This window comes from Anthonomus grandis, chromosome 20 (genome assembly GCF_022605725.1).
Source record: "Anthonomus grandis grandis chromosome 20, icAntGran1.3, whole genome shotgun sequence".
Taxonomy (NCBI): domain Eukaryota; kingdom Metazoa; phylum Arthropoda; class Insecta; order Coleoptera; family Curculionidae; genus Anthonomus; species Anthonomus grandis.
The window spans coordinates 2917048-2928993 of NC_065565.1; the positions used below are offsets into that span (position 1 = coordinate 2917048).

The window sequence follows — 11946 nt, forward strand, 5'->3', positions numbered from 1 at the left end:
GAAGGAATTTATCGCCCATTTAACCTTCTCGTAGGTTGCTACCTTTTTCGCTAGTTCCCAGTGTTCCCTTTTGCCCCTGTTCGGAATGATAGGAGTTGGGTCCTGGGTATGATCTGGTTGGTGGAGAATTTTCGATCCCGGAAAGTGCGTGTTCAGCATTAAGCCAAGCGTTTCTTCCTCGGTTGTCGTATATTCTCCATCGGGTTTTAGATAAGAGCCTAGGGTTTGTCGTGGCCCTTTGGATATTGCCTTGTGGAGTCTAGCATATGCTGGTGTCTCTGTTAGGTCCCGGCATAGCTTCCTCCACCCTTCTTTCTTTGCTCTTTTTATAGCATCATTGTACCTGGTTAAGTGTTGTCTGTATAGATTCCACTCGCCAGTTCTTTTGGCTCTGTTAAAAAGCTTTCTTACTGTCTTCCTTAGCTCGCCCAATTCTTGGTTCCACTATGAGGTGTTCCCTGCTTGACGCGGTTTGCTTAGTGGACATGAGTTTTCAAAAGCAACTTTAATAGCCTCAGTGACTGACTCTGTCAGCACTTCGAGCTCTACATTGTCTTTTGCCTCCGTTGGACAGTTCTCCAGTTCGCGTCCTAGTATCTCATTGAAGAGGTCCCAGTCCGTTTTCCTGGCGTTCCTGTAGGTCTCCGGATTTGTATCCATAGATTCTAGATCGAATCTTATGTACCTGTGATCCGACAAACTTGGTTCGTCAGATACATGCCATTTTTTAACGAGGTCGCAGATGCGTCCCTTGCCAATGGTTAGATCAATTATTTCTCTGTGGAGTATGTTGACGAAGGTCGGTTCCTCCCCCACATTAATTATATTTAGACCGGAGGCAGCACAGTAATTTAATAATGATTCGCCTCGTTTGTTTGTTCCAGTGCTTCCCCAGATAGTGTGGTGAGCATTGGCGTCACAGCCTATTATAAGGTTTTCCAATCTTTGATGGTTTATCAACCTCCGAACTGTTGTCGGAGGTGGTTCCCCTTGTTGATCGTGCGGAAAGTATGCTGATACTATTATTGTATCGTAGCTCCTCTCCGCTGTTTTGATTTGTACTTTGACCGCCGCTGTGTCCCTGTCACAAAACTCCCACAGCGGTGTGGCCTCTATATCTTTTCTTATAAAGATACAGCTTCTTAGGTTAGGTCCCTCTTTTGGGTCTGACACTAGTCTCCCGTTGAGGTTTCCTAGTCCCCTTATTTGGCCCCTATAAGTATAAGGTTCCTGAGTCAGGGCTATCTGAATATTGTTGTCGGCTATGCATTTTTGTAAGGCCGCAGTGGCTGCTTTGCAGTGGTGGAGGTTTATTTGTATCAGCCTCGCACCCATTGCGGAGAGCGATTTTAGGAAGAAGAGGTTCCCGGCGATCCCTCTGTTTCCATAGGGGTTGCCTGGTCCCTCTTCTCTTTCTCTTGGCTGCCGGCCAAGAGTCTAATTTTTATGCTGCCAAAGTTGAGGTATAGCGATTGATTCGCTTCCCTTACTTTGGCCCAGGATTTCTCGTCCATGAGGAGCGTTACCAGGCAACCCTTGTCGTCCTGGTCCTTCCTCATGTCGAGCACTTTCCACAAGCTGGTGTTGATGTTGTTTTGAACATCCAGCTTGTGTAGGAGTGCTTTCGGTTCCTCAGTAGGTCCCGGCACCCATGTTATTGCCTTCACCGGTCTGGGAAGTTTGCCGTCCTCCGTTATCTGGAGTTCAGCCCCTTCCCAGGGAGTTTCCTTCTTCACCAGTCCGACGAGCCAATTTTTAGTTGACTCGTCGACACAGGTGATGTGAAGGATGCCCCCACCGTGGCTTACGCCTGCAAACTTGGGCGCAATTTGTGATCCGCTCTGCAGAGCGAGCGTTTTGTTGAGCAGCCAGCCCTTTAGGGTGTTTGCCTGCTCCTCCGAGACGAATGCCTCGGGGTATTTTTTAGCTGTTATGGCCATTCTTAGCCCCGCCGCAGCATCCCGATAGGACAGCCCTGGTTCCCGTCTTGGGCCCCTGGGCTTTTTCCTGGGTCTTTTTGACTCCGGCGGAGTTTCTCCCTCCGAGCGATGTCGTTTTTGCGTCTCGCTCGTATTGGCCTTGGTCTGGGTGGGTGTCAGTGCCTCTTTGGGCCCCGTCCCCCCCCTTCCCTTGGCCGCCAACAGTTTGGCTTTCCGTCTTTGAGCCCCCGACGGTCGTTTCCTCCCGGCAGGTCCCTCTTTGGCTTTCTCAGCGGCGGTTCCTTGTGTGTACTAATACACTTGATGTTTTTCCCAATTAAAGTATATATTTTAATTTTAGTTTTACAACAAAATAAATACTCTTATGTGTGAATACAGATTAAAAAAGGCAGCGGTCTATACGCTCGAGTCGAAAGTTGATTGAAGTCTGTCTGACGGCTTGGTGACGTGGAAGCCAGGTGGTGTAATCAGGTATCAGCGAAATTGACGCTTCGGCGCAGTTGCGATTATAAGTTTTTTGAGTTTTATGGACGTTGGGTTTGCATATAAATATCGAACATACCGCCCCCCTTGACAGCCTAAAGGCTTCAATACGATTATTCGCATCTGGGTAAAACACAAAGCTTTACCGCTGGTCTCTTGATAACCGTTGATGCAGTCTTGATGGTGGCGGTTCGAACAACTCCATCGGATCCAGGATGAACAGCTTGCACCAAACCAAGTTTCCACTTCAATGGAGGTACTCCATCTTCTTTGATAAGAACGACAACCCCAGGTTTCAGAAGGTCCTTGCAGTTCGTCTTCCACTTTGACCGCTGTTGTAGTTCGGAGATGAATTCCTTAGACCATCTTTTCCAGAAGCCTTGAACTATCTTCTGAAGTCGTTGTAGTTTGGTGAGGCCATTGTCCTTTATGTCCAAATAATAGTGACTAGGTAAAGCAGTTAAGCGTTGGCCTACGAGAAAATGACCAGGAGTGATTGGCTGAGGATCATTAGGATCCTCGGAATAAAGGTATAGGGGTCGCGAATTAAGACATGCCTCAATCTGAGTGAGGACGGTTGAGAATTCTTCAAAAGTAAGAGGTGTCTGATTAAGCACTCTCTTGATATGATACTTTGAGGATTTAACTCCTGCCTCCCATATTCCACCGAAGTGGGGAGAATGTGGAGGAATAAAATGAAATTGAATATTTTCTTGAGAAAACTCAGATTTCAAAGCATTTTGATTTTTGAATAAAAAATTAGATATTTCATTTTTAGCGCGGACGAAGTTTGATCCATGATCTGAGTAAATATTCGCGCTTATACCTCTTCTCGAAAAGAACCTACGAAGCGTCGCGATAAAAGCTTCAGTACTTAAACTGGATACCAGTTCCAAGTGAATAGCCTTCACACTAAGACACACAAACAAGCACACCCAAGCCTTGCTAGTTTTATAGTTTCGAGTAGAACGATCCTTTATTAACAATGGGCCACAGTAATCAACCCCAACGTTATAAAATGGCCTATTTTGTGTCACTCTAAAGTCTGGTAAGTTTCCCATTATGTGTGAAGCTGAAGTAGCGTTAAAACGAAAGCAACGTGTACATTGTTTTACTACTTGCTTAGCTAGGTTTCTGCCCGAAGTAGGCCAAAATCGATCCCTAACAGAGGCTAATAATAGTTGAGGACCTGCGTGTAATAGTCTAATATGTTCATATGTTACTATTAGTTTAGAGAGTACATGCCTCCCAGGCAAAATGGCAGGGTGCCTTTTTTCATAATTAAAGTCGGAATGTTTTAATCTACCTCCAACTCGGATTAAACCATCTTGGTCAAGGTAGGGATTAAGTTTTAATAATTTACTTTTAGGGCTAATATTTTTTAAGTTTTTGAGATCATTATATTCCCTTGGAAATTCACATTTTTGAACCATAGATACAAGCTTACTGAGAGCAAGTTTTAGCTCTACTGTTTCTAAGTGGCCGATTTTACGTTTGCCTTTACAAGGTTCTCGACAGTTTTTGAAAAATCGGTAACAGTAAGCAGTTACTCTTTGAAGCTTGGTTAATGTCGAGAATCTTTCTAAAAGATCAAAGGAAGAAGCTGTGGCCATGAAGGAGATAGGCTTCTCTATACGTTTTTCTGAATTATCAATATTATTGGAAATTTCCAAAGATTTTGTAGGCCACTCTTCTTCAGAAGAAACAAGCCAGTGCGGCCCATGCCACCACAAGGTATTACTATCTGTTTTTGAAGGTGGTAGACAATGGTACAGTGAAATCATCTTGTCGGACTTGCATTGTCTTATTTATTTATTGTAACACGACGTTTCGGTTGGTAAGTATCTCCAACCGTTATCAAGTGTAAACTGAAAGCAAACTACTATTCTATAGGCTTATATACTGGATGTGTGCAGCGATATGGAAGGGGGGGGGGAAGGGAGGGAAAGTCATCCGTGAAAAAGAGTTGGAGGGGGGAAGGACACGCGTCTCTCTAGATCCTACACTGTCCTGAGAGTAGAGGCTTCCAGATGTTGGGTATATCGACGCTTGGCTGGCTGAAGATCCTCTGATTCTGTGAAATGAAAGCTGCCTCTACGAACTTCCTCTTCCGCCAGTGCTGTTCCTTGTGCAGAATCTTGGCTTCTGACCAATGGATATTGTGTCCATTATGCCACGCGTGCTCTGCTATCCCGGATTTGGAAACCTCTCCTCTTTGGGTCCAGCTGCGATGTTCCTTCGCTCTGATTTCTAGGGGGCGCTTCGTTTCACCTATGTATGAGTCACCACACTCACATGGGATCCGGTAGACGCAATTTTTGGTATCCACCATGCCATCTGGTTTGGTCTTTGAAACCACGCTTCTGATAGTGGTGCTAGATCTAAAGGCAGTTCTAATATTGTACTTGCTGGCAATGCGTCGGATTTGTTCCGATGTACCCCTAATGTAAGGTATGGGTAGAAGTCTGGTTGTCGTGGTGGCCTCGTCTCTGATTTGATTTGGACGCGTCCTTTGGATAGTCCTACTTATTAGCTTCTTTGGATATCCATTCTGTTGTAGGTCTTTGTAGATGGTATCCATTTCAGTCTTGAGATCCTCGTCGTTTCTACAGATGGTTCGAGCTCTATTGTAGAGGGATCTTATGATGCCTACTTTGGTGGTTGCAGGATGGTTGGACTCATAGTGCAGATACTGGCCCGTGTGTGTTGGTTTTCTATAAACTGAAGTTCGTAGATTTCCGCCGACCTTTTTAACGAGAACATCTAGAAAAGGTAGAGCTGAGTCCTTTTCTGTCTCCATCGTGAATTTGATTGTTGGTCTGAAACTGTTGAGGTGAAGCAGAAACTCCTGAAGTGCTTTTTCCTCTTTGTCCCAGATGATGAAGGTGTCGTCCACATATCGAAGCCAGAGCTTCGGTTTGCACCGGGAGGCATCTATTGCATGTTCCTCAAACCATTCCATGAAGATGTTTGCTATTACTGGGGAAAGAGATGAACCCATCGGAAGTCCTTCGTCTTGGGCGTAGAATCTATCCTTGACCTGAAAGTAAGAATTACGAAGACAGATCTCCAAAAGTTCCATCACCCCGTCCAGAGGCAGTGTGGTCCGAGTTGAGAAAGCTGCATCCTTGCTTAGTTTGTCTCGGATGATGTTAAGAGACTCTCCTATGGGTACATTGGTGTAGAGACTTTCGACATCAAAACTCACCAATCTGTCATTGGTCTCGACTTCGATCCCTCCAAGAAGGTCTACAAAGTGGGCAGAGTTTCGCACGAAAGACGCTGCATTTCCCTGGATCGGTCTAATGATCTCCAGAAGGAATTTCGAGAGTTCTGATGTCGGCGAATTTCTAGAGCTCGTGATGGGCCGCAGAGGCATTTGCTCCTTATGAATCTTGGGTAGTCCGTATAGGTGTGGAGGTTTGCTATAATGTGGTGTCAGCCTAAAGCGTACCGCATCCGACAATGTTGAGGAGTACTTTTTAAGTGCTCTGTAAATTCGACCTTCTATGGTTGTCGTCGGATCCTTAGATAGTAGCCTGTATTCGCCTTTGTTCAAAACTTCCTCAACCTTGTTTTCGTAGGTTTCCAGGTCCATAATCACAGTTGCATTGCCCTTATCTGCAGGAAGAATTTTGATGTTCTTTTCACTTCTGAGGTTCCTGAGAGCTGTTTCCTCTTCTTTGCTGATGTTCTGCAAAGGTTTCTGTTTTTTAAGTGAGTCTAGAGCAACCCTTACCTCGTGTCGAAATTCATCGGCCACAGGACGTGGTAGGTGGATTGATTCTACTGAGGACACTATGTCTATAAAGGATGGTTTTGAGGATATAGCGAAGTTTAGTCCTCTGTTTAACACCTTCTGTTCAGCATCGGTAAGGGTTCTTTTTGACACATTAATGATGGTGGCGGGGAGGTTAGAGGTTGGTGCTGGTTGAGTCCTGTTGGTTCGTCTGAATTTAAGGTTTTGGAGTTTTGAAAGGTGGCTTGCTCTTAGCTTTTCTCTTAGTTTTTGGCAAGTGAAGTCTATTTTGTCAAAGATTGGTTGATAGTCTTCCTCCAATGTAACTTCTTTGATTTCTTCGAATCGCTGAATGCATTCGATTTCTATTTTTGCTTTCTTCCAACGGTGGTAGCTAAGTTGAGATCGCAGCAGCTCCATACTAGCACGTTCAAGAATACGTTCTGATCTTCTACCTGGTATAGCGGTTTTGAGACGTAGACCAGTAGGAATGACATTGGCGTCTCTTGTCTCTCGCAGGAAGCTGATGTGTTCCTCCTCCTTGGTCCAAGATTCATAAGGAGCAAATGCCTCTGCGGCCCATCACGAGCTCTAGAAATTCGCCGACATCAGAACTCTCGAAATTCCTTCTGGAGATCATTAGACCGATCCAGGGAAATGCAGCGTCTTTCGTGCGAAACTCTGCCCACTTTGTAGACCTTCTTGGAGGGATCGAAGTCGAGACCAATGACAGATTGGTGAGTTTTGATGTCGAAAGTCTCTACACCAATGTACCCATAGGAGAGTCTCTTAACATCATCCGAGACAAACTAAGCAAGGATGCAGCTTTCTCAACTCGGACCACACTGCCTCTGGACGGGGTGATGGAACTTTTGGAGATCTGTCTTCGTAATTCTTACTTTCAGGTCAAGGATAGATTCTACGCCCAAGACGAAGGACTTCCGATGGGTTCATCTCTTTCCCCAGTAATAGCAAACATCTTCATGGAATGGTTTGAGGAACATGCAATAGATGCCTCCCGGTGCAAACCGAAGCTCTGGCTTCGATATGTGGACGACACCTTCATCATCTGGGACAAAGAGGAAAAAGCACTTCAGGAGTTTCTGCTTCACCTCAACAGTTTCAGACCAACAATCAAATTCACGATGGAGACAGAAAAGGACTCAGCTCTACCTTTTCTAGATGTTCTCGTTAAAAAGGTCGGCGGAAATCTACGAACTTCAGTTTATAGAAAACCAACACACACGGGCCAGTATCTGCACTATGAGTCCAACCATCCTGCAACCACCAAAGTAGGCATCATAAGATCCCTCTACAATAGAGCTCGAACCATCTGTAGAAACGACGAGGATCTCAAGACTGAAATGGATACCATCTACAAAGACCTACAACAGAATGGATATCCAAAGAAGCTAATAAGTAGGACTATCCAAAGGACGCGTCCAAATCAAATCAGAGACGAGGCCACCACGACAACCAGACTTCTACCCATACCTTACATTAGGGGTACATCGGAACAAATCCGACGCATTGCCAGCAAGTACAATATTAGAACTGCCTTTAGATCTAGCACCACTATCAGAAGCGTGGTTTCAAAGACCAAACCAGATGGCATGGTGGATACCAAAAATTGCGTCTACCGGATCCCATGTGAGTGTGGTGACTCATACATAGGTGAAACGAAGCGCCCCCTAGAAATCAGAGCGAAGGAACATCGCAGCTGGACCCAAAGAGGAGAGGTTTCCAAATCCGGGATAGCAGAGCACGCGTGGCATAATGGACACAATATCCATTGGTCAGAAGCCAAGATTCTGCACAAGGAACAGCACTGGCGGAAGAGGAAGTTCGTAGAGGCAGCTTTCATTTCACAGAATCAGAGGATCTTCAGCCAGCCAAGCGTCGATATACCCAACATCTGGAAGCCTCTACTCTCAGGACAGTGTAGGATCTAGAGAGACGCGTGTCCTTCCCCCCTCCAACTCTTTTTCACGGATGACTTTCCCTCCCTTCCCCCCCCCCCCCTTCCATATCGCTGCACACATCCAGTATATAAGCCTATAGAATAGTAGTTTGCTTTCAGTTTACACTTGATAACGGTTGGAGATACTTACCAACCGAAACGTCGTGTTACAATAAATAAATAAGACAATGCAAGTCCGACAAGATGATTTCACTGTACCATTGTCTACCACCTTCAAAAACAGATTGGATAACCGGTACGGACCCGGAACCAGCAACCTATTTAGAGGCTTTGAGAAAACCAAGATAAAGATGACCAAGGAGGAGGAACACATCAGCTTCCTGCGAGAGACAAGAGACGCCAATGTCATTCCTACTGGTCTACGTCTCAAAACCGCTATACCAGGTAGAAGATCAGAACGTATTCTTGAACGTGCTAGTATGGAGCTGCTGCGATCTCAACTTAGCTACCACCGTTGGAAGAAAGCAAAAATAGAAATCGAATGCATTCAGCGATTCGAAGAAATCAAAGAAGTTACATTGGAGGAAGACTATCAACCAATCTTTGACAAAATAGACTTCACTTGCCAAAAACTAAGAGAAAAGCTAAGAGCAAGCCACCTTTCAAAACTCCAAAACCTTAAATTCAGACGAACCAACAGGACTCAACCAGCACCAACCTCTAACCTCCCCGCCACCATCATTAATGTGTCAAAAAGAACCCTTACCGATGCTGAACAGAAGGTGTTAAACAGAGGACTAAACTTCGCTATATCCTCAAAACCATCCTTTATAGACATAGTGTCCTCAGTAGAATCAATCCACCTACCACGTCCTGTGGCCGATGAATTTCGACACGAGGTAAGGGTTGCTCTAGACTCACTTAAAAAACAGAAACCTTTGCAGAACATCAGCAAAGAAGAGGAAACAGCTCTCAGGAACCTCAGAAGTGAAAAGAACATCAAAATTCTTCCTGCAGATAAGGGCAATGCAACTGTGATTATGGACCTGGAAACCTACGAAAACAAGGTTGAGGAAGTTTTGAACAAAGGCGAATACAGGCTACTATCTAAGGATCCGACGACAACCATAGAAGGTCGAATTTACAGAGCACTTAAAAAGTACTCCTCAACATTGTCGGATGCGGTACGCTTTAGGCTGACACCACATTATAGCAAACCTCCACACCTATACGGACTACCCAAGATTCATAAGGAGCAAATGCCTCTGCGGCCCATCACGAGCTCTAGAAATTCGCCGACATCAGAACTCTCGAAATTCCTTCTGGAGATCATTAGACCGATCCAGGGAAATGCAGCGTCTTTCGTGCGAAACTCTGCCCACTTTGTAGACCTTCTTGGAGGGATCGAAGTCGAGACCAATGACAGATTGGTGAGTTTTGATGTCGAAAGTCTCTACACCAATGTACCCATAGGAGAGTCTCTTAACATCATCCGAGACAAACTAAGCAAGGATGCAGCTTTCTCAACTCGGACCACACTGCCTCTGGACGGGGTGATGGAACTTTTGGAGATCTGTCTTCGTAATTCTTACTTTCAGGTCAAGGATAGATTCTACGCCCAAGACGAAGGACTTCCGATGGGTTCATCTCTTTCCCCAGTAATAGCAAACATCTTCATGGAATGGTTTGAGGAACATGCAATAGATGCCTCCCGGTGCAAACCGAAGCTCTGGCTTCGATATGTGGACGACACCTTCATCATCTGGGACAAAGAGGAAAAAGCACTTCAGGAGTTTCTGCTTCACCTCAACAGTTTCAGACCAACAATCAAATTCACGATGGAGACAGAAAAGGACTCAGCTCTACCTTTTCTAGATGTTCTCGTTAAAAAGGTCGGCGGAAATCTACGAACTTCAGTTTATAGAAAACCAACACACACGGGCCAGTATCTGCACTATGAGTCCAACCATCCTGCAACCACCAAAGTAGGCATCATAAGATCCCTCTACAATAGAGCTCGAACCATCTGTAGAAACGACGAGGATCTCAAGACTGAAATGGATACCATCTACAAAGACCTACAACAGAATGGATATCCAAAGAAGCTAATAAGTAGGACTATCCAAAGGACGCGTCCAAATCAAATCAGAGACGAGGCCACCACGACAACCAGACTTCTACCCATACCTTACATTAGGGGTACATCGGAACAAATCCGACGCATTGCCAGCAAGTACAATATTAGAACTGCCTTTAGATCTAGCACCACTATCAGAAGCGTGGTTTCAAAGACCAAACCAGATGGCATGGTGGATACCAAAAATTGCGTCTACCGGATCCCATGTGAGTGTGGTGACTCATACATAGGTGAAACGAAGCGCCCCCTAGAAATCAGAGCGAAGGAACATCGCAGCTGGACCCAAAGAGGAGAGGTTTCCAAATCCGGGATAGCAGAGCACGCGTGGCATAATGGACACAATATCCATTGGTCAGAAGCCAAGATTCTGCACAAGGAACAGCACTGGCGGAAGAGGAAGTTCGTAGAGGCAGCTTTCATTTCACAGAATCAGAGGATCTTCAGCCAGCCAAGCGTCGATATACCCAACATCTGGAAGCCTCTACTCTCAGGACAGTGTAGGATCTAGAGAGACGCGTGTCCTTCCCCCCTCCAACTCTTTTTCACGGATGACTTTCCCTCCCTTCCCCCCCCCCTTCCATATCGCTGCACACATCCAGTATATAAGCCTATAGAATAGTAGTTTGCTTTCAGTTTACACTTGATAACGGTTGGAGATACTTACCAACCGAAACGTCGTGTTACAATAAATAAATAAGACAATGCAAGTCCGACAAGATGATTTCAAGGTATTACTAATTAGGTTTTTAGGATCAAGGCCACGGGACAAAAGATCCGCGGGATTTTCGTGTGTATTTACATAATTCCACAAGTTGCTGTCAGTTAGGGACTGAATTTGATTGACACGGTTAGCCACGAATATTTTCCAGTGTTGTGGATTGGATCTGATCCAGGATAATGCTATTGTCGAATCAGACCAATAGAAGCATTGATCTATATTTAAAGCTAAGGCGTTCTTGACCTTGTGCATAAGCTTGACCTTGTGCAACAACCTTCAAAGGAGCTACTCTGGTCTTAGAGCAGAGAAGGTGACTGTGGATTTTATTGTTTATATCTGTAGAAACTATATAAATGCAAGCTCCATATGCCATTTGACTGGCATCAGAGAAGCCATGAAGCTGTACCTTGACAAATTTCTCAGGTAACACATGGCGAGGAATTCGGATATTGTTAATTTCTTGTAAATTATTTTGAAACTTCAACCAGGTTGTATGGAGATCTAAGGCAATAGATTCATCCCAGCTAATCTTGCATTGCCATAATTTTTGAATAATGGTCTTTGCAATGATGATTACTGGTTGAAGCAATCCCAAGGGATCAAAGATTTGAGACACACACGATAAAATTTTACGCTTGGTTGGATTAGATTGATCAAAAGTTTTGATAAAATATTGCAAAAAATCAGACTCCGAATTCCAGAGCAAGCCAAGAGTTTTATTTTCGTTTGGCTCGCCGAATCGAAAGATTGTGTCTTTAGTTTGGGTTGAATCTAGACTTGAAATAATGTCAGCATTATTAGACATGAATTTTCTTAAAGGAAAACCAAAAGATGCAAAAATATCAGAAATACGATTTATTATAAAAAAAGCTTCTTCCTTAGAAGCGCAACCCGAGCATAAATCATCAATATAAAAATCATTTTCAATGATTTGACTTATGTTAGGATCAGATTGTTTGCATCTTATCGATATTTCTTTAAGACATCGAGTGGATAGAAAAGCTGCAG

General features: G+C 44.5%; 2 protein-coding genes across 2 annotated transcripts; both read right to left on the reverse strand.

Annotated features, from left to right (window-relative positions):
• Positions 1-444: 444 nt before the first annotated feature.
• Positions 445-1335, reverse strand: LOC126747944 (uncharacterized). The gene has a single exon (XM_050456922.1). It carries the CDS (start codon positions 1333-1335, stop codon positions 445-447), a length of 891 nt encoding a protein of 296 aa, XP_050312879.1.
• A 1128-nt stretch (positions 1336-2463) lies between these two features.
• LOC126747925 (uncharacterized) lies at positions 2464-11182 on the reverse strand. The gene is made up of 2 exons (XM_050456883.1): positions 10949-11182; positions 2464-4157 (listed from the first exon to the last, which is right to left on the reverse strand). Exon 2 carries the CDS (start codon positions 4034-4036, stop codon positions 2537-2539), a length of 1500 nt encoding a protein of 499 aa, XP_050312840.1. The 5' UTR covers positions 4037-4157; positions 10949-11182; the 3' UTR covers positions 2464-2536.
• Positions 11183-11946: the final 764 nt, after the last annotated feature.